Source organism: Quercus suber, unplaced genomic scaffold (genome assembly GCF_002906115.3).
Source record: "Quercus suber isolate HL8 unplaced genomic scaffold, Cork oak 2.0 scaffold_304, whole genome shotgun sequence".
Lineage (NCBI taxonomy): Eukaryota > Viridiplantae > Streptophyta > Magnoliopsida > Fagales > Fagaceae > Quercus > Quercus suber.
In genome coordinates, this window is record NW_027069760.1 from 390,893 (window position 1) to 413,587 (window position 22,695).

General features: G+C 34.1%; 3 protein-coding genes and 1 long non-coding RNA gene across 11 annotated transcripts; 2 read left to right on the plus strand and 2 right to left on the minus strand.

Annotated features, from left to right (window-relative positions):
• LOC136071341 (glycine dehydrogenase (decarboxylating), mitochondrial-like) lies at positions 1 to 5,769 on the minus strand. Of its 3 annotated transcripts, XM_065782504.1 has the most exons (7): positions 5,752 to 5,769; positions 4,266 to 4,454; positions 4,051 to 4,128; positions 3,558 to 3,670; positions 3,085 to 3,165; positions 1,777 to 1,843; positions 1 to 443 (listed from the first exon to the last, which is right to left on the minus strand). In XM_065782504.1, the coding sequence occupies exons 1-3, from the start codon at positions 5,764 to 5,766 to the stop codon at positions 4,105 to 4,107; spliced, it is 228 nt and encodes a 75-aa protein (XP_065638576.1). In that variant the 5' UTR covers positions 5,767 to 5,769; the 3' UTR covers positions 1 to 443; positions 1,777 to 1,843; positions 3,085 to 3,165; positions 3,558 to 3,670; positions 4,051 to 4,104. The 3 variants fall into 3 exon arrangements, with proteins under 3 accessions (XP_065638576.1, XP_065638577.1, XP_065638575.1); XM_065782505.1 differs by lacking the exon at positions 3,558 to 3,670; XM_065782503.1 differs by having other exon boundaries at positions 3,558 to 4,128.
• A 124-nt stretch (positions 5,770 to 5,893) lies between these two features.
• LOC112039353 (lysine-specific demethylase JMJ31) lies at positions 5,894 to 16,287 on the minus strand. 5 transcript variants are annotated; one of them, XM_065782501.1, is made up of 8 exons: positions 9,417 to 9,941; positions 8,615 to 8,698; positions 8,356 to 8,511; positions 8,149 to 8,217; positions 7,915 to 8,041; positions 7,294 to 7,366; positions 7,031 to 7,119; positions 5,894 to 6,007 (listed from the first exon to the last, which is right to left on the minus strand). In XM_065782501.1, exons 2-8 carry the CDS (start codon positions 8,666 to 8,668, stop codon positions 5,994 to 5,996), a joined length of 582 nt encoding a protein of 193 aa, XP_065638573.1. In that variant the 5' UTR covers positions 8,669 to 8,698; positions 9,417 to 9,941; the 3' UTR covers positions 5,894 to 5,993. The 5 variants fall into 5 exon arrangements, with proteins under 5 accessions (XP_065638573.1, XP_065638572.1, XP_065638574.1 ...); XM_065782500.1 differs by lacking the exon at positions 9,417 to 9,941 and adding an exon at positions 15,808 to 16,287 and having other exon boundaries at positions 5,904 to 6,007; positions 7,004 to 7,119; XM_065782502.1 differs by having other exon boundaries at positions 5,904 to 6,007; positions 7,004 to 7,077.
• LOC112039352 (galactinol--sucrose galactosyltransferase) lies at positions 11,027 to 15,266 on the plus strand. 2 transcript variants are annotated; one of them, XR_010632628.1, is made up of 3 exons: positions 11,027 to 11,694; positions 11,824 to 14,310; positions 14,751 to 15,266. XR_010632628.1 is itself a non-coding variant. In XM_065782497.1 (3 exons), exons 1-3 carry the CDS (start codon positions 11,682 to 11,684, stop codon positions 14,979 to 14,981), a joined length of 612 nt encoding a protein of 203 aa, XP_065638569.1. In that variant the 5' UTR covers positions 11,027 to 11,681; the 3' UTR covers positions 14,982 to 15,266. The 2 variants fall into 2 exon arrangements, 1 of the variants encoding a protein (XP_065638569.1); XM_065782497.1 differs by having other exon boundaries at positions 13,943 to 14,310.
• Positions 16,288 to 19,453: 3,166 nt separating the features above from the next.
• LOC136071348 (uncharacterized) lies at positions 19,454 to 21,315 on the plus strand. The gene is made up of 4 exons (XR_010632634.1): positions 19,454 to 19,508; positions 19,888 to 19,957; positions 20,625 to 20,680; positions 21,051 to 21,315. It is a non-coding gene; the product is annotated as an uncharacterized LOC136071348 (long non-coding RNA).
• The last annotated feature ends 1,380 nt before the right edge of the window (positions 21,316 to 22,695 follow it).

Here is a 22,695-nt window from a genome sequence, read left to right on the forward strand (position 1 = left end):
TTAAAAAAAAAAAAAAAAAAAAAAAAAAAACAAAAAAAAAAAACAAAAAAAACAAAAAAAAAAAAACAAAAAAAACAAAAACAAAACAAAACAAAACAAAACAAAACAAAAAAGTAGAGATGTTAATTTGAGACCAAAGTATCCAAATTAAAATACTAAACCTATCTATATTTCAATAGGGGTGAAAGAAGAATCCTAGACATGGTAAAGGGAAAAAAAAATTTAGCATCTAATTTAAGAGTCAAAAAGTACATATTTAATAATCTTATTAAACTTTTTTTGTTCAACGTTTTTTTAATCAAACATTAACAAATGATAAAGAGACAAATTTAAATAAAAGTAAAAAAAGGGGAAATTAAGTTGTCCTGACCTTTCAACTCAATTCAGGAGCTTTTCTTGAATAGTTACCAACAGTCTTATAAGCCAATGCAGAGATGATAAATCTACATTAGCATGTGAGTAAAAAACTGTCATTGAAAATACAAAATTACTGACAAACGGCAATGTAAATGAAGCTCTAAAACCTGAGATCCTATAAAATATGTGTTGCACGCTAGGTAATTAACTCTAATTATCTAAAATCCATGGAAAAACATGGCAGGTTTACTTGAAACAAACAGCAAGAAAATTGAGCATTTGTTAAAGCCAAACTCAAGTTCAATAACGAAATAATTCTATGCTCTATTTCATATATAAGTATTCAATAAAATAGAACATGTTGGTTTTAGGTAGTCTACTACTATCGCAACTGAATTCTTACAGTCCCGAGATCACAAACCATATGAAAGAGCTCTATTTTGAATATCGAAACTTTTATATGGAGAATCATCACTAATCACAACTGAAATTCCCTTAAGAAAAAATGTAAGTTTTGAAGTAGACTAAAATGTAAATTTAAAAGCCTTAAAAAAAATTTTATTTAATTTTTTAAACATTTAAACCAAAGAAAACTAACAAACTGAATTTTTTTTTACAAAGCAAAACCAATACAAAAAATTTTGTAAGGAAGTTGATAACAGTGTCTAACAATCTATTGGAAAGTGCATAACAATTTGTTAGTTATTAATCTATTTATTTATTTTTCAAAAATGTAGTAGTTAACCAAAAATCTCATAATTTTACTTTTAAGAAAATTATAAATTACTGTACACTTTGAACTTTTAGATTTTAAACCATCCAAGTTGAAATTTGGCATATTCAGCAAAAAGTGAAAGGGTAAGAAGGTTTTTTTAAATGACAGAAAATAATCATACAACCATATAAAATAAATAATCCTTTAATATGCAGTAACACTGTTTGTTTTAAAAAATCTGATAACCCAATATTGTCCATTAGAGAGATTAAGTCCTTCATATACTAAATGTGATAAGCAAAGAATGGTCATTAGTTTAGATGACTATAATAATGATTAAACTGGACATAAGAAAAATGTTATCTTTTCCTTTCAATGACTAATACAATTCAAAGAACATGAATTTGAAGAGAACAACAATAAACCCCCAAAAAATAAATCATACCAATAACATGTCTATAAGAAATTTATCAAACAGGTATGATGTACAAAGTACAAACCCTCTCCAACATAAACACTACCTTACTGGATATCTAAAACCATATTATATTTAAACTGGTATTATACTGTAGGAGGCATCATTAACAGAAGCCTAACTCAAATAACGAAATCTAAACCAATCCAACCAAGAAATTCAAACCATGATCATATTGAATCCCCAGATTTGTAAAACCAAAAAAAAAAAAAAAAGGCAAATACTTTACCGGTTACAGGGATACGGCCTATCTCTCTTTGCCTGTGGTTCCAACAAACCTTAACTGAACAATAGACCTAAATAAGATTTAAAAACAAAAGCAAATATCAGCACAACATTTAATCCTACACTTATTTGATCCCCAGGATTTCGTTAAGATTAATTACAGAAAACTGTCTTTACTTTGAAAAAAATTGTCAATAAGTCTAAACAATAAACCTATATATTGTGACCAAAGCATCCAAATTAAATTACTAAACCCAGTTCCAAAGCAATAAATTCAACTTGTCACCATTTAGAGAGAACTGTGATTCCAAAGGAGCTTCAATTAGAAAGAAAAAATAGAATAGGAAATATTTCCAAATTAAAAAATCCAGGCCCAATTGTCCACTGCCCTTTGCTCTTTGCCCTTTACATCGTGCGTGTGGGTTTTGAGTTTGACTTGTGGTGATAAGAGTCCTAAACCAAAACACGACGCAATTCCACAATAGTACACCCACCAATTATCACTATTTCTGGCAGGGATAGAATAGGAAAAAAACAAAAATCGAAGGGAAAAAAACAAAAACAATAAAGCCATCTATTTTTTAATAAGGGTGAAAGAAGAACCCTAGACAATTCAGAAGGGGAAATTTCTTTTAAAATATATACAGAGCTTTAAATTCAATTTTGAATTGTAAAAAGAACCCCCCTACAGAAAATTTTAAAACGTTGCAATTACCTACATGAATAATTATGTGTTTTTCTAAGCACCGATAAGAAGTTCCAGGGAAAAATCACTAAACCCCTAAAATCACCAAACCAAAAGCCAGATTATTGTAAATCTAGAAAAAAAATCCAAATAAAAGCAATTAACAAAGTGTGACCAAAGAACCCTAGCCAATGAAATAAAAACAAAATTCTAGAGTATAGAAATAACTAAAAATGGAGATGCTAATTCAAATAGGAAAAGCAACAGTAGAAACTTTGGATTGCAAAAGCAGTATTTGAAGAAGGAAAATAATAATGCTATGCTACCTTAGGTATATGCAGAGAAGAAACAAAACATAACAAAAAGTGCAAGTACTAAAGATGTGAGAATGAAAATTGAGAGAAGGAAGATATTTTCTTTTGTCACTATGTGTTTTACCGAATGAATACATCATTTCATCTTTGGGATGTGCTGATTGTATAGGGGTGTGGCGTTTAAGGGGTTTTTGCTTAACGCATGTCTATTTTTAAAATGGGTGTTTTCCCTACATAGCAAAATAGCCTTGATTGTAGAAACAACTATTTATGACTTGGCTGATATTGTAAATCTACTCATGCATACACATACCTTGAGCATCAATGTCTAAGTTCAACTTGCAAAGTATAAACAACATTTTTGCTTTAATATTCACATAGCCAATGGTATACCCTGCAGACATATTTAAATAATTTCGAAAAAAAAAAAGTATAAGACATCAGAAAGAAATATGATCTAACTTAGGTAAATACAAATTTATAAATTACATAATTTATGATAAGAAATTTTTTTGAATCATCAAACATTTTCCTTCATGTTTACCCTAAAAGACCATATCAAAAGGTATATTATAATTGAATAATGGTCATTAGAAGGATAGTTAGTAATATCATAGATGTTTCTATAGCAAAAATGTAATAACCGAAGAAAATGTTCCTTCTACAGCACTTCAAAATCTTTTTGCACATAAGTAATCATAAGCTAGAGGAGCCTATACCTGCCAAATCAAAAGAAAGGTGGAAGAGTTTCAAATTTTTTGGAAAAGTTATATTATTGACCGTTACCTTTTTGTAACTCTTCAGCCATTGTTCTTATCTGGCAATTACAGGTTTCTTTCTTTGCACATGTTCACAAACACTTTTACCCTAGGTCTTAAACTTCCATTTGAAGTTTTATCCTGAGAATCAATATAGGCAGCATTAAAGCTTTTAATAAAAAAGTAGCGAACACCTAGAACATAACAGTCTATGCAAAGTGATTCATTTTCGTTTTTTAATGGTAAACGTGGCAGAAATTTAGAGAGGTACTTTTCATACATGTCAAAACTACCTTAATTGTAGGAAAAGGCTTAAAACCAAGAGACACAAACCATGAAGTTGACTTAAACTAATGTAAGAGTACAACAATCGATTTATCAAAAGAGAAAAAATGCAAAAGTGAGTAAGACATTTTGTCAAACACATGTTGTATACCAGCTATGTTCTGCAATTAAAATGACTCACTGTAAGCCAAACTTACAGAATTGGGAATCCATAGGAAGAGTATGATTTGAGATACCTTGAAATCCCTCAAGTCAATGATGAATTCATGGGCAACTATTCCATTGACTCCTCAAAAAAGAATGGGGTAGTGGCTCTGTAATGTTCACATCATTCTATTATACTAAGAAAACAATGAACCTCTATTTCATGTTGCATAAAGCCAAATGAAATTATTTTTCAAGATCAACACATATATGCAAACATAAAACCAAAAGATGAGTCCCTTAGAACCTCCAAACGTTTTGCCATGTAGTTTGCATTCAAGGTTGCTATCTTTGAGGCTTCAGTGAGTCCCTTAGAACCCATCATGGCTATGTATGTATATGAAATTGGCAAAATAAGTGTAGAACCCCAAGGAGCAGCAAAGATGGTACCAAGAGGTTGAGCCCTTTTAAGTGCTGGAATACCAACTGCTGGTACCTACAAAGGCAAGAAAAAACATTATAGCAACAGATTGATGAATGTATCTAATAGAATTGCAATCTAAAAGTTGGGAACATATTTTCTAGGATAATCAATGAAAATCTTAAAGTCAGATGCACCAAAATACCGGGGTGAATAATTATTTTTTCATGTTCAATATACTCAACATATTTGACAGTTGTTTAAGGGTTCGCATATAGTAGTATCATTCTTCACTTAGAAAGTTAAAATTTTCAAAACAGATTTAAGATTTATTCTAGCATATTTTGACATCATGTGTGATGTGACATGTTTCTCTTACCACAGGATGTGATGGTAGAAATGGTGCCAAATGTTCTAAATGAGAATGAAAGGACAATTTAACAACATGAATCCACCCAAAAAAATACAGAAAAATGCAAAAGTTAGTGAGTCAAACATTCTAAATGGGAATGAAAGAACAGTTTAACAACATGAATCCAACCAAAAAAACAAAACACAGAACCATCAGAGGAAGTTTCAACTTTCAATTCTATGTAAATATTCTCATGAGAATAATCTTCCATGTGCTTGATCAAACAAAAGTATTTAAATGATGATGAAATTGAAGGAAACCGCAGGTGGGCTGGGTTGTTGCTATAGCTTCCACTATTCTTTCAATCACTCAGCCAACTCGGTTATGAATATGTCATTTCTTTTTTAAATAGGGAAAACTGAAAAGGTTCAAGCATCAATTCACACCAACGTAGCAAAAATAACATAACATTGTGTCTCCAATTTATTATAGGCAACTGGACACCAATCAGTCAGGGGGGAAAATCCTAAAAATAAATTAAAAAAGCTGAGAGACAAAGCCTAGGTAGAATTTGATCTTCTATGGTGTTTCCCTTAAAAAAAAAAAAAAAAAAAAAACCCTAATTAGAAACCCCCAAATCCCAAAATTAATAACAACTAAATATCTGAGAGACAAAGCCTAGGTAGAATTTGATCTTCTATGGTGTTTCCCTTAAAAAAAAAAAAAAAAAAAAAACCCTAATTAGAAACCCCCAAATCCCAAAATTAATAACAACTAAATAAGTATCTATTCGGTTTTGTTTTCAGTGGTGGGGAAGCCGATGGTTCTAGAAAATTCTCTTTTAAGCTATCGGGTTACGGTTCCGACGAACTCTGTTCTCTTTCTCCTAAAATACATTCTAAAGTGGAAATCATAAATATAAAAAGGATTGTTTCTATTACTCCCCACTCCCCACCCCATAAAATGGCAGTTTGCCAACATTATCTGGCATCAAATGATATATGTAAGAGAGATACATACCATTTCTTTATCCATCAATCTTTTACATAAAATGTTGATTCGATGAGTGAATGACACATGAAATTGACACAGAACTAATGTTAGCTTTTCACACTAGCTAGCTTAACCAACATATTTTAAAGAATCTATACTACAAGTACCTTTTCAATATTCTGCGCGCAAATAATATGCATCCTCTTCCACAGAAGACATCATGTTGGATCGCCACCAAAAGTTTATAGCAATGGTCAAATCATCACTGTCTACTTGGTGGAACCTGTAACAAACAGAAAAAAACAATCACCTAACCTGAAGATACATATAGAAGAAGGTTAAGTCCACAAAGAGAAATCATTAAATAATGAGTAAACACTGTAATGATATGACACTCGTTACTTAAAAAAAAATAATAATAGAAAAAAATAAGTCAACTGCGCTAATAATGTCACAAACACTGCCATCCATCCAGATAACAACCAGCTAAGCTTTAGTTATTGTTGTTGTTCTTATGTTACTAGTAAAATGGTAATAAAAATTATTGTGAGTGATTTAAGAATGCCACATAAACAATGATAACAGAGGAAACTACAGGCACAGAGATAGGTACTGTCAAGGAAAAAATCCTATCATGTGCAGTGAAAACCATTGACAGCGATAGTTGAGAGTGTACCATCACATGTGGAATGATTGAGGATCATAAATTTGTAAGGTTAAGGTAAAGAAAAGAAAGTCATGCATTTTAACAGATGGAGTAGCCCACAATAAAACGGAATGACAGGAGAATATGCGCAACTGACCGAAGTAAAGAAGTTAAGCATGAATCAGATTCTGTTATGCAGTACTGCCAAAGGATGCATTAACAGGTATCCTAGTCAAAATCAAATTTTTAGCTTTCAACAACCATGCATATATTGCATGTTAGAATTTTCACAGAAAATGAATAACCATATTGTCTCTAGTTCCATTTCAGAGATCAAACATGAGTCTAGACAAGAAGCAAAGAAAATAACTAGCACACAGCTAATAAGTTGGAGTTGAAGGCTAAGCTTAGTATGATAAGAATGTAATCATAAGTAGACAAAGTAATCATCACCAAAAAGAAGCAGATCACAATAAAGAGGGGATAGAGAGATGGTGAGACCATACACTACTAAACTTGAAGAGAGGGACATATCATAAAACTAGAAAATGGTCAACAATATATATATATATATATATTTGTAAATAAGGGATCTAACAAATGCAACATTGGTATAAATAGACAGAATTAGACCTTACGAGCCTCCAGGAATTGAATTACTTGCATGAAGAACAACCTTCTGCGAGTGCTCCATTGCGTATTTTGCTCTTGGATAAGTTGAAAAATCAGGGTTTTCTAAAGCAACAGAACTACCAAATGCACAAAAGTTTTTTTATTTATTTTAAATGCAGGCCACACAAAAATTGAAATCTGAAAATTATTTGTCATTGTGCAAAAATTAGAAGTATCAGCATTGATAAATCTTATGGGTAGAGAAGAAGCAAATAATTAATTTCTTGTTGCCAGTATTGAAAGTAGCATACCTATGGTTTGAGGCCTCACCATATATTGGCAATGGGTATAACATTGGAGTAGCAAAAGGAGGCCATAAGACAACTGCATAGCACGGAAGCTCTTATGTTGAGTGCCCATACAAAAGAAAACTATTTTATGCAAACCCCCCCTCCCCACCAACAAAAAAAGACTTATGTTGAGTTATTTAATATTCAAGGCTGAATGTGTTGGGTGCGCGTTATACACCAATGTTATTGATAGACCAAAATCTCAGTATCTCAGCTCATGATGTCATCCCCTGAAAACTAGCCATGAAATGCCAACCATCTCAGTGAAACAAATCAGCAGTCAACATTTTGTGGATATAATGATTCAGAAGGTATATATAAATGTTACTTCCACTTAATTGATTGTATCCTCAAATACATTTAAGCCAATGTGAACTTGTGCTTTGCAAAAAGAAATGCCTAACATGGTTTTGCAACTGAAAAGGAAATAACAGTTCTAAAAGTTGCAAGACCCCAATCCCCTCTTTCATTCCACACCCCCACCCCCCCACCCCATCCTTCTCGTCATTTGATAAGGTAATTAGGTCATCCAGCATGCATGTGGGCCATCCATGGCAAAGGAAACCAAAATAATGACTTCACCTTGTTTGCAGCCAGCAACTAAGCACAAAAGGTTATGGTGTGGATCATAGTGAGTACTTGATCTAGCTTGAGCATAGTTCATCCACAAGTTGATAGATGCTAGTGCTTTCCTCTCCAAAAATGCAGGCTGCAGAAGTAACCAAGCTTGATTAGAAAAATAAAATCTTTGAAAGAACACTTTTGCAGAGAGCAATGGACTAGACAATGGTAGATGGTGAAAAGAAATATACTTACTGTTCCAATATCCTCCCTCAAAGTTTCCAACTGAACCTTCTCTTCATTATCAGCATTCATAATTGGTGTCTAAATAATAAAATACTCAAAGTTGTTAAACCATAACCCTCTCAAAGGCAAAGTGTAACCTAAAAACCGAAAATTGATACATCCAAATCCAAATAAATACAAATCTATGAATTATACGAAAGCCCATGAAGTTGGAACCTGTGCTATATGGATTTGTTCAGGAGCATCTTCTGCATGCTCTGCATAACGCCCAATTAGGCCATGACTTTCCAATTCAGAATTGGCACAAGCAAAATCTCTATTTTGCATTCGTTGCTTACAATAACCAATGAAGGTAGAAAATGGTAATGGAACCTACAAAAAGAAAGGGAATTAGAGTAATTGGGTTTATTGACTTCCATGAGAGAGAGCAATTCAAAGTTCCAAAATGTTTTAAAAGAATATACAAAAAAATTACCCTCTCATGACTTCTAAGATCACCATAAAAGACAGGCAGTGATTTTGAGAGCATGGCCTCCACAATACCCGACCCTACTCGTTCCTAAATTTCCCTTATAAGTTAAAGAAATCAAAAATTCATCTAATGACTTTATAAATAGAAAATTAATAACTGCAAAAGCAATAGGCAGAACAATCTTTGTAGCTATGCTACTCAAGCATACACAAAAATAAAATTTAAGCGTATGTGCATTAAGGCTTAAACTTTAAGGCCAAAATCAAATATATTAGTCAGTGTCAAGAAGATCATGCATCATGCACACACATTTGAACAAGAATTTTAGGCTAAAACACACTTTTGACTCCTAGAATTTATTCCAAATTTCATTTTCATTCCTCAGTGCCATGTCAACACTTTATCACATATCGTAATTGAGTTCTTGAACAAATTTGAAACATATCCCATTACAAAAATTGCATACATGGCAGACAAAGTGCCACCATGGCACATTAAAAAAATTAATGTGGCATGGAATAAATTTACCATAAAAAGAAGAAGGGGAAAAATTAATACCTTTTTAAATATTTTAGGGACGCAATTGAAACTTTTCAAATTTTAAAGTACAACAAACTTAAGCCAAATTTTGAGAACTGAAAAGCATATCTCAACCATAATTTCAAAGAAAATCCCAAAGCTCCTAACAATATCACTACATAAAGCATCAATGAGCTCTAGCTCAATTGGCATTTCCTCCCCTAATAAGTGCCAGGTGAAAGAGTGAAATCGTAGGTTTAAAACACATCATGCGTATGTAACTTACCAATCAATTTTTACAAATGGCATTAACTCGACATCTGTCTCCCCTCACTCCTTTCTTCTTTTTTCCTTCGTTTTTCACTTTTTCACATGTTCCGTTTGGTTTTGCCGTTTTGGAGTTTGGACTGCTTCTTCTTCTTCTTCTTCTTCTTCTTCTTCTTCTCCATTTTTTTTTTTTTAAATTTACATAGGCTGTTGACTGAGCTGGCCGGCTGTGGTTCATGAAACTAAGGGGGGGTCTTTACTCAAAATTTTTTTTTTTGGGCCCGAGGGGAGCCTGAGCCCCCTCACTGACCTTGTGTGATCTCTATATATAGGGCAGTCAGGCTCACGGTCTCACCTCTCAAATTTTTTTTCCCTTCTCATCATTCCTCTCGGTGTCTGAAGCTGTGTTCTGGGTTTTTTTTTTTTCTTTTTTCGCTTCGCATAATCAGTCTCTCCCTCGCCCTCTCTGCTCTCTGCTTTTCGGCGTATGAAGGTAATATTCTTTCTTTTGATTACTTCATTTTGATTTTGATTTTGATTTTCTCGGTTCAAAAAAAAAAAAAAAAAAAAACTCTCGGCTTCATTAGGTAATGTAATAATTAATATTCTTTGCTTTTTGATTTTGATTCATAGCAAGCGTCTTTCAGAAGTAGCGTTAGGGTCTCTCTCAGGTGTGGTTCTCTCTGCTTTTCCATCCGTATGGGACCGTATATGATATACCAAAACCCAATTCTATTTTCTGTCTTCAATTTCTGTGTTTTCCTCCCCCTCTTTCCCAGTGCTTCTTCATGGATTGGATGGGTTTGGAAAATTGGGGTTTTGTTTTTGGGTGCAAAACAATTGGTTTGTGGATCCTCTGTGTGTTTGGTATTTTGATTTGGGTTTTGGGGTTTCAAGTTAATGATGGTCTATTTCTAGGTTTGGGTTTGATTTCGAAATTGGTTCTTTCATTTTGGGTGTGTCAATCTGACTTGCTTTTGCCTATGTTGTTGTGGTTTGTGTTGTGCTCGTCCAAAACATGCTTGTGTGAATTACTTGTAGTTGTATGTTACGTTGTTAGTTTATGCCATGGTTAGGGTTAGGGTTACGGTTACGGTTCTGACTTATATTTTGAGATTTTTTTTTTTTGTTTTATCCAGAGTTGGCCATGTCGAATTCCAGATTTTCAACACCAAAATCATTTTCCTCTTCGTCTTCGTTTTCGTCGTCTCCACCTTCTTCATCTATGTTCTCACTACCATCGAGTGATGAAGATTCTCTTCCATTCCAGAAATTTGCTTGTATTCTCGTACAAGGTCGTATGGGTTTGGAGTGGTATGTCTTTAACATCTCCGACGATGTTGAGCACAATCAGGCTCCTCCTCCTCCTGGTCCTAGTCCGTTTCTACAAGCAATATTTCATCCAAACTCCCACTAGTAGCAGCATATCAAACCCGCAGTGATTGTACCTTCAGGAAGGAAGTGTTGCGTTTTAGGATCCAACAACACTTTATACCATATAGCTGGCCCCCCTTTTTGTGCTTCTGGACGCGATGATTTAGTGTCTTGCTTTGACCTTACCAATACCAAAAAATCTATGCAAGAGTTTCTTCCTCCAATGCCTGTTGTCAGCGCATGCCCTCTTTTCTTGGCAATAAGCTTTGTTGCCTTGGTGGTTATCAAGAAAACAAACCCTGGGCCATGGCTTACAACTTGAGTCTTGATAGATGGGACTCTCTAGTGGATCCTCCTCGCTGTTCCAAAAGAGTTGATAATATTTTTTCAGCAGCTATAGAGGTCTCAACCCCAACTATCGTGGTGGGTTCAACTTTGCAGCCTTGTCATCTCCAAATCTATGATGTGCATACCAAGCGTTGGAGACTACATGAGTTTATAAACCAGGATGGCTTTTATCTTTTCCCTCTGGGACAATCTGTGGCTGTTGATAGCAAGTTTTATTGGTATGAATTCAACGATCAATGCCTAGTGGCATTTGATGTGGTCACAAATGAGTGGTCATTGGCCTATGTCCCTATACATGACAGTGATCAATGTCTATTGGATGGAGAGATCAATTCACCTCCGCGCTTGGCTCATCTAGCTGGTGATTATTTCTGCTTGTTTTGGGGATCCCCCTGCCAGCATTATGAACCTGGTGGCCCTCTTGACAGCATCACATCTCGCCTTCACTGCCTGAAGTTTCGTATTTCCAAAGTTCACCCAAAGCAAGGATCAACTTTTCTCTTGGATGCCTCTATCCTGTCATGCCAATCCTACGTTATGCCTTGGGTAAAGACTTTTCTTGATGGCTTCGTGGGGTAAGTATGCATCTCTTTCTTTATTTATGACTCTTCCTTTTCTGTAATTTATATGCCTCCGCCACTCTAATTTTATATATTTGTTATTTTTATGGTTGTCATGCTAATTGAAGAGTGTTGATACTACAGGGACGGTCATTTGGATTTGGGATACAGCTGCTTAGAAGTTTGACAACATGAGTGGTATTTTTGTGTTTGCCTTTTTTTCATTTTCCCCTTTTGATTCGATGTAACAAGATATTAGTGCTGTAATCCTTTTCTTTTCTTTTTTTGTTAATTAGTGAAGTAATCCTTTTGTAACCTCCTTTTTTTCTTTTGATAGAATATAGTTGCATTGAGTATTATGGGTATGCATACTTTTCTTTACTACCTGCTATTTTCTAAATTCATGAATTTGTTGTGGATTGAGGAGGATTACCTCAGAATTTTTTATTTAAGTGTTGCTACAGTAGTTAATAAATATTCTCAGTTGTGTAGTGCACAAGGTAACCTTTCTAGATGGTCTATTGTGTACTACATTTGTACTGTAATGAACTGTAACGAACTGTAACTATGGTAAATGGACAATTCTCAATATCTAGAGTAAATGTTGTGATGTAGGTGTAAACATTCTACTTGACTAATACTAATGTGGGGTAGATATATTCTTCATTTAATTTGTGTATGGAATTTAGATAAAATTTCACAAAAATGGAAGGCCCTTGGTACTCCCTAACTTTAAACATGTATTTGAATTGATGTTTATGTCAACTCCAATCTCCTATTTGCTTGACCGTTAAAATGATTAAAATCCTCAAAGATGGATTTAAAATACACCCATAATGAATTGGGACATAGTGATCACCCACTTTGATGCCCAACCCTTTAGCATCTCCATTCCATGATTAATAAGAGACTGTTTTTGTGAAGGTGGCTATTTTTGTGAAGGTCAATGACAAGTCTTTTGGTATCAAATATGCAATTTGAATTCGAGCTTTTGTTATGTTGTTTCTTTCTTCCTTCTTAGTGTTTATGACATGAACATCAGAGGTATTAATTTATTAAGAAAAAAAATCTTAATGGATATTGTGGCTATTATTTCTCAATTGATATTTGTGTCAATAACATTGTTCACAACCACAAAGATGGCAATGTAATGGTGCTGTATTCATGCTTAACTAAAATAATCTTATCACATGTGATTGCCCTCATGAACAATTTGACGAGCTTGATCTCTTTGCCTTCAGCCCCCACCAAAAAAAAAAAGGGCTTAATTTTTGCAATCTGTCCAGGTTGCAGAAAGTTGATTTATTGGTGGTAAGCAATAAATAAATAAGACTAATTTTTAATATTTCACTAAATCACAGACGGCTTTATATTCTTTGCACCTATAGTTGATTGATGTTATGCTTTTTTTTTTTTTTTAAATACGTTTTAACTACTTGAATTAGTTAGAGTTTGTTGAAAATCATGGAATTATTGAAACATATGATTTTGTATGATATAAGATGGCTGGGTTTAGTGAGATTGCAGATAAGTGGTCTAGTGATATAGACAATTTGGTTTGATTGAATACTCATTACTTTTGTATAAAGCAGAAGTCGAAGTCAAAATTTTGACCTAATTCTATGATTTTTCAATGCCATTATTCTTTTAGCTTGTTTTAAAAGCATTAAGTTATAAATCATGAGTTATTTGATTATTTCAGATGCATATTTCTGTACTACGTCCTAATCTAGTCAGGCTCATGCTTTACTAGAAATCTAATCAGATTCTAATTCTTCATTCCTTTTTCTCTTTCAACCAAATGAAGCTGCAAAGTAAACCCTCCGGCAGATTATTAGTTCTTCACATAGATTTGCTGAGCCAAATTCTAGAAATAGAATTGATAAGCCAAAGCATGGATAGAAACTCTTGCTTGAACACGGTCTCATGCTTTCCACTACATGAATCCACAAAAGCTTCCATTACAAAACAAAGAGGGGTGGGGGGTGGAAATCCAGGCATTGTTTTTGTTATTTTCCATCAAGTTTTATAAAGTTTTTAGTCTATTCTCATTCATTTGTGTTTACTATACCCCATCATTCATAGAAAAGCAGACACAAGAGTGATGAATGGCACCATGTCACTATCTAATCTATGTTTCAATTGGTCCAATGACTAATTTCTAAGTTACAGTTCAGATGCTAAGCTGATAAGAACACTCATATCCAGTTTAGCAAATGGTCTTTTAAGCTAAATTGTTGAGTACTGTTTGTGATGCATATAGGAGATGATTTTTGGTGCACTGACCCATTGGGGGATCCAAATGGTACATTTTGGCTACATGGGTGTCACATGGTGCACTGTGCCTATAATAGCTTGTGCATGGGAAATTTTATACATCTAGATTGGGACATGTTCCAATCCACTCATCCTTGTGCTGAATTCCATGCTACATCCCGAGCTATTTCTGGTGGACCAATTTATGTAAGCAACTCTGTTGGAAAACACAAGTTTAAGTTACTCAAAAGCCTAGAGTTGCCAAATGGGTCTATTCTGCGATGCCAACACTATGCACGTCGTACTAGAGATTGCCTATTTGAAGACCCTTTACATGATGGGAAAACAGTGCTCAACATTTGGAACCTTAACAAAGTAAGCCATTAATATTTACAAGTTCAAGCAAGTTTGATTGTAGCATACCTAAAAGTATATTTATAAAGCATAATATAATACAATTTAGATTAGACTGCATATTTAGTTCTCAATTTTGAAATTTGTTTCAAAATTATACTTTAAAATTTTTCACTTTAATACATATTCTTTCAAAATTGTTTTAAAATGTCATTATTATTATCTAATGGATGGAAGACTCAGAAGTGGCAAATGGAACTCATATCATGTCATCAAAGTAATCTTGGTTTCCTAAATTTCGTTTGTTATGTCAACATTTTTCATCCATTGAATGATAGTAAGAACCTTTTTGGAATATTTTAAAGTACAAAGAAATTTTGAGAGACCAAATATGCAATCCAACATATGATTTATATATAGTAATTTTAATATAATGTTTTGTTATTTAAAATTTGTCACAGCACACGGGAGTTTTAGGACTTTTCAACTGTCAAGGAGGGGGGTGGTGCCCTCAATCCAGGCGAAACAAGAGTGCCTCACAATTTTCACGCTTAGTGACCTGTGTTACTAGTCCTAAAGATATTGAATGGAACAATGGAAAGCACCCCATTTCCACAAAAGGAGTGGATATATTTGCAGTCTATATGCTCCAAGAAAAGAAGCTGAAGTTGTTGAAGTCATCAGAGACATAGGAGATTTCACTTGAGCCATTGTTTCTCCAGTGACAGTCTTGCCCAAACAAATAATCCAATTTGCTCCAGTTGGATTAGTCAACATGCTGAGTTGTGTTGGTGCAATTCAGTCAGTTGAATTTGATGATAATGAGAATTTGGTAAAAGTTGGAGTCAGGGGAAGTGGAGAAATGAGAGTGTTTGCATCAGAGAAACCTATGAGTTGCAAGATTGATGGAGTAGGTGTGGAATTTAGTTATGAAGATAAGATGGTCACAGTGCAAGTTCCTTGGCCTAATTCCTCAAGATCATCCCTTGTTGAGTACTCATTTTGAGTTATGGAGTTATGGTGCAATCGCTGGAGTTCAACATTGGAAGTGTGGTTAAATTTACTGCTAACATTTTCCCCCACTTTCTCTAGAGAGAGCAAGTGCATTTGTTTATTTTCAATGACCTTCAAACTTATAAAAAAAATGTTTTCCCTGCAAGTTATATTATCCTTACAATTGTTTGCTAATATGCTTGGAGACTAGGATAAGATGCCATAAGGGGACACGTGTTTGATGTTATAGGACTGTGTAGCAACATGTCCTTAAAAATTTGGATTGTATCTTGTAACTTGTTCATGTCTCCACACTTTCAAATATGTTTAGCTTTCTAGTGTGACTCTCTGTACTCTGGAAAAAACTTAATTATGAACTGTTTTTAAACTTAAAATGTTATAATGCATTTTCTTTCTGTGTCACAAAAGTTGCTAAAATCTGTTATGGTTGTGCATGGATACTACATAAATAATTTGCTACTTTTTAAAAACTCATATTTAATAGCAAATTAAATATGCACTTACCTAAATATATTAAGATTATAGTGATGCTCATACTGGCATTGAAAGCAGTCTTGCCATGCTTTTCAGCTTTGAAAACTGGTGGCCATATTTAAGGTTTGTGGGATGGTACTTGATGGGCAAGCTGAGAACTGGATTCCTTTGTTTATTGAGGCTCCAACAATGTTTCTCTGAAGTATATAACCTGTTCTAAGTGCATCTTTGAAAGTTAATGGGATTGGTTAGGCATCAGTGTGGAAATTCTGAGCTAGTTATACCTAGAAACTTGTGTTTTCTTAGGCATGCACACAGGGAAATTTTGTTTGCCTTGTCTTTATCATATGTAGTCTTATGAAAATATACAAGATTTTTTTTAATTTGATTGCAATTTACTGATTTAAGCGGTTTGTTTTCCTTTATACTGAAGGCTATGAACATGTGTTTTAACCCTGTGAAACAAATCAAAAGGTGTTTTCCAAATCAAAACCCCAGGAAAAAAAAAAAAAAAAAAAAATCTTCGTACTAGAGATTGCCTATTTGAAGACCCTTTACATGATGGGAAAACAATGCTCAACATTTGGAACCTTAACAAAGTAAGCCATTAATATTTACAAGTTCAAGCAAGTTTGATTGTAGCATACCTAAAAGTATATTTATAAAGCATAATATAATACAATTTAGATTAGACTGCATATTTAGTTCTCAATTTTGAAATTTGTTTCAAAATTATACTTTAAAATTTTTCACTTTAATACATATTCTTTCAAAATTGTTTTAAAATGTCATTATTATTATCTAATGGATGGAAGACTCAAAAGTGGCAAATGGAACTCATATCATGTCATCAAAGTAATCTTGGTTTCCTGAATTTCGTTTGTTATGTCAACATTTTTCATCCATTGAATGATAGGAAGAACCTTTTTGGAATATTTTAAAGTACAAAGAAATTTTGAGAGACCAAATATGCAATCCAACATATGATTTATATACAGTAATTTTAATATAATGTTTTGTTATTTAAAATTTGTCATAGCACACGGGAGTTTTAGGACTTTTCAACTGTCAAGGAGGGGGGTGGTGCCCTCAATCCGGGCGAAACAAGAGTGCCTCACAATTTTCACGCTTAGTGACCTGTGTTACTAGTCCTAAAGAAATTGAATGGAACAATGGAAAGCACCCCAATTCCATAAAAGGGGTGGATATATTTGCAGTCTATATGCTCCAAGAAAAGAAGCTGAAGTTGTTGAAGTCATCAGAGACATAGGAGAGTTCACTTGAGCCATTGTTTCTCCAGTGACAGTCTTGCCTAAACAAATAATCCAATTTGCTCCAGTTGGATTAGTCAACATGCTAAGTTGTGGTGGTGCAATTCAGTCAGTTGAATTTGATGATAATGAGAATTTGGTAAGAGTTGGAGTTAGGGGAAGTGGAGAAATGAGAGTGTTTGCATCAGAGAAACCTATGAGTTGCAAGATTGATGGAGTAGGTGTGGAATTTAGTTATGAAGATAAAATGGTCACAGTGCAAGTTCCTTGGCCTAATTCGTCAAGATCATCCCTTGTTGAGTACTCATTTTGAGTTATGGTGCAATCGCTGGAGTTCAACATTGGAAGTGTGGTTAAATTTACTGCTAACTTTTTTCCCCACTTTCTCTAGAGAGAGCAAGTGCTTTTGTTTATTTTCAATGACCTTCAAACTTATGAAAATAACGTTTTCCGTGCAAGTTATATTATCCTTACAATTGTTTGCTAATATGCTTGGAGACTAGGATAAGATGCCATAAGGGGACACATGTTTGATGTTATAGGACTGTGTAGCAACAAGTCCTTAAAAATTTGGATTGTATCTTGTAACTTGTTCATGTCTCCACACTTTCAAATATGTTTAGCTTTCTAGTGTGACTCTCTGTACTCTGGAAAAAACTTAATTATGAACTGTTTTTAAACTTCAAATGTTATAATGCAGTTTCTTTCTGTGTCACAAAAGTTGCTAAAATCTGTTATGGTTGTGCATGTCCTACTACAAAAATAATTTGCTACTTTTTAAAAACTCATATTTAATAGCAAATTAAATATGCACTTACCTAAATATATTAAGATTATAATGATGCTCATACTGGCATTGAAAGCAGTCTTGCCATGCTTTTCAGCTTTGAAAACTGGTGGCCATATTTAAGGTTTGTGGGATGGTACTTGATGGGCAAGCTGAGAACTGGATTCCTTTGTTTATTGAGGCTCAAACAATGTTTCTCTGAAGTATATAACCTGTTCTAAGTGCATCTTTGAAAGTTAATGGGATTGGTTAGGCATCAGTGTGGAAATTCTGAGCTAGTTATACCTAGAAATTTGTGTTTTCTTAGGCTTGCACACAGGCAATTTTTGTTTACCTTGTCTTTATCATATGTAGTCTTATGAAAATATACAAGATTTTTTTTTTTAATTTTTTAATTTTTTTTGTGGTAACAATACATTTCCAAATGTCATCCACATTCTTGATCTTGAATGGCTAATTGCCACTATTTCCAAAAATATTAGTCATCCTGATTCCTCTATTTGGTTACCTTACTGCTATGACAGTATTGTGTCTAATAACATCAATATAATCCTTGCTTTTACTCTTTCACGGTTTCTTGATTCTAAAAATGTTTATCCTCTATCAATTGGAAATTTCGTAGATAAATGTTTCATTATTTGGTTTCTTTGGGAAAGAAGTGTTCTCTTTTTTGTTAATTGTTTAAATTAACTAACAAAATTGGTATGGTGGTTGATTTGACAGGCTAGGAGATTATTGCTAGATCTTGCAATTCATGAAGAGTTTACACGTTTAAAGGTTTGTAAAACTCCATTAGATATGGGTGTTATTACCCATGAGTATGGACGTGCTCCTTCTCTTTTCTTTTTGGTTATGAACAGCAATGACTTTATTGCAAAAAGGAGGACAGTCATTGTGACCAATGCTCATGTCTAAGATATGGTCATTTGTTGATCCATTGATGTAGGGCATTGTGACTAATGCCCACGTCTTTTTACATTCAATTGACTGCTGGATTTGCTGTGTGAATTGATTTATGTAAAAAGGAATAGGGATCATATTTAAATTCGAACAAATAATAAGGCTTTGACCAAATTTTCTTCATGGTCACCTCATAGATTAATGGAGGGCATTTATATGCTCCGCTCCTAGGTCAAATATAAAATTTCAATTTGGAGCTTTTTATATGTTGAAGTACACTAAGTTTCCAGATGCAAGTTTAGAAAGCAGAGGCAATAAATGAAATAAAAGCAGGGGATCCATTAATAACCCAAGGTTGCTTCTAGTCCTTTGGAGACCATAACTTGAAATCACACAAAGTATCAGCATTTAGAAAGAAAATGGTAATAATTTCTTTGTTTACATTTCATGCCATTTTCTACCATATCTGATTGTGATTGCTGTTAATTGTTTTAATAAGATTTCTGATTTGAAGTTATACTTTTGTTGTTTTCTGTTACTTTAGAGCACCCCAAAGTGGCTCAGTATTTGTTTTTTGCTTTTAGAAAGTCTGTTTATGTTTTCTTGTGATGCCATAATGCTAGAATTTGGTTGAGGAGAAGGAGAAAGAGCTGAAGGAGAAACAGGATACTATTTCTGCACTCAGTTTCACTCCACAAAGCAAGACGGGTAAGATGCTGATGGCTCTGCAAGAGGAAAATGAGGAGATTGGAAATCTAGCTTCCGAAGGAAAGGTGCTGCAACTGCATTGCATTATAGTTCCTGTCATCATACTTCTCAGTTTGTATCAATTTTCATTTTGGCTTTGAGAATTTTTTTCTCTAGGTTTCTTTTTATATTTATGTTTCTTCTATGACAAACGGAGACATGATTTCATGCATGAGCTAGCATTAAGGGCGGTTTTCCGGGGGTGGGGGTTAGGGGATAGGTGGTATACGATAAGAAACACTTTTACTACTGACTCTATATGGTTCAGGAGGATTATGCACATACTTAATTAAACCAATTTAATATAGTTCATAGTATGATGTTATCTTATGTTTCCAGAAGTGATTGATTTTCCTTATGCTAAACTCTTGGTTAACTTGATTTTTCTCTACATTCTGCTGTCAGATGCATGAGTTAGCAATGCAACTTGCTTTGCAGAAATCTCAAAATGCAGAACTCAGAAGCCAATTTGAAGGTTAGTACTTAGTATATATCAACTGTATGTATATTTATTTCCTTGGCTGGATTTCAATTATAATAGATGCCTAGGTAACAAGTAAATTAAAAGACTCCAATCATTTACAGGAAAAAACCTTTTTAACTTTCAGATACTGTATAGTTAACATTTTAGGAGTTCTTTTCTACTTATCAAAATTAATATAATTTATTGGTAACTAAACAATTTTTTATTTATTGAAGTCTTCATGCAAATATCTTAACGTAATCAATCCTTTTTGAGGAGAAGACATTCTGTTTGTAAAAGACCTATAGAATATTCATTTCTAATGAATAAGGTGCATCCCTCTTTCTGTTTTATTTGTCAAATTGCTAGAATTATGATCCCACCACAATTCCAATCCGGATAGAACTCAAATTGTCGTCACAATTAATCTTCACTTTCAGTTTCTGTGGCATCAAACATTTAGTTCGCTCTGCTTTTTTGTTCAGAAGAAAATAAGGGAGATTGTTAAGGGTACACTTACTCGTTTTGTGCATTAAGCTGAAACCAATGTTGCTATACCATGGTTTTCAAAGTTCATGCTATATTGATTCTCTTTGTACATTAAGTTGAAACCAAAGTTGCTATACCATGGTTTTCAAAGTTCATGCTATATTGATTCTCTTTGTTCTATTGCGTGCAGGACTGCACAAACATATGGAGGGGCTTACGAATGATGTGGAAAGATCAAATGAAATGGTTTTCATCTTTCTTTCATTTCTTAATTTACTTGGAGTAAATTTTGCAGTTTATTGTTATGTTAGTGTTTATATGCTTATATATAACATATTTCTAGGGGTAACTGAAAATAGACATGTTTCCCCACAGAATCATGATTGCATAATTGTATTATACCAATTTTCTGGGTCAAATATCTTGTTGTTGATGATTGATGCTATATGATTGTCTTTGTTTGACATTTATAGGATCATCAATTATAGCCGGAATCTTTAGGTTAATCTGTGATTTGGCTTTAGATGCTTTGAACTAAACGAAATATTGGTAAAGGTGATCTAAATGTAACCGTGTTATATGAGTGATCATAAAAAATATTGTGCATCTATTGCAGGCGCTTATCTTGCAAGAAAAGCTAGAAGAAAAAAGATCAAGAGATTGAAAGGCTGAAGAATGAGGCGTAACAAAAGAGCGTAATTGAGGAGGAAATGGAGGAAAAAACTAATTCGGCTCCTATCCAGAAAGAGAGAGATGAAGAGATGATTGATGGGGAAACCAACAACTGAGTTATTCAATGCAATTTTGTAGGATTTAATTAATTTATTCGCCTTCCATTTGTGATTTGTACATCAAATATTAATGTCATTCTTTTTGGTGACGTTTATGCGTTTCATTTTCAATCTGCACCACCACCAGGTTAGTGGATGAGGTAACATCATCTTGAATTTTAGGTTCCCTCATCCCAAATACAAGATTTTACCAGTGAATTGGACCGGCTGAACCACAGATGTGTCTAACGCCTGCCTGACCTGTTTGGCAGTTATAAGTCTCACTGCCTTTTTTAAAAGTCCAGTAAAAAATGTAGTATTAGAATCAGGTACTGGTGCATTGTTTAGTAGATTTCTTCCTGCCCATTAGAAAAGGAGAGCAATGTTTATGCATGTATGCCACAAAAGTATACATTGTTTACCAAGACTAAAATAGACTACCACACCACCGTAACATATGGTAGGATTTCATCATTTAAAAAAGGACTTGAGAACAATGAGCAGATTTGGCAAAGGACCACTATAAACTAGAGAGAGAGAGAGAGAGAGAGAGAGAGAGAGAGAGAGAGCTAAAAAAAAGAGCTAAACACTTGTAATAGCCTTAACGATTGGGACTACACTTGTATTTGTTGGATATGTCTAGTTATCTTAATGGTGCTTTGCTATTCCCTGAGGCCACCCCAATCCAGCGTTACCAACATTTCCAACTGCTTGTATTGGTTCCGCCATCCCCTTTGTAGTGCTGCCAAGTCCCTCCCCCTGCAGATATTACAAAATGAAATGTCAACATAGGGAGTGAGTTAACAAAATCAGCATGTAGATTGTCGTAGATGTCAAATTGGAGGACCTTTTCCATCCATTCAAGTCATCTTTCCTCAAAGACCAAACCCCAACCCCAATCATCAATCAAAAACCAGTAATAATGTGTGCTAGTGTTAGCCAAGTGACACTATTTGCCTAGAATCAAGAATATCATCAATTGTTACAGTTTTCTTCTAAGCAGATTTCCAACAAAAAAATGCTAATTTTGTGATGAGAACATACCTCCTTCCAGCCCATGCCTTCCAGAAGTTTTTTGGCATAACTACCAGCTCCAAACGACATATTCAAGGCCTCGGCTGCAGCTTCTTCTGTATTGGCAGAAGCATATGATGATGACTGTTCATCTTCATCAAACCTTGAATTCTTTTGTCCGGGGCCCACTTCAAAACCCCCATGCAAGGTTCTTCTCTCGGTAGCTCTGTCCCTATACACATGGATTCTCTGCTGGAGATACAGTAGGGACAAATCAGAGGTTAAACAAGGTGGATTGTGAAAAGGATGCATATAATCCAGAAGAGCATATCTAAATGTATATTGTATAAAACATATTGAACATTTCTCACAAATAGAATATGCCTAATCACCCAAAAATCCAAAACTTTTAACTAGCTAGTATGGGTCTAGTACCTTCGGATCAAAATCTAACACTAGTGTAAACAATAAACATAA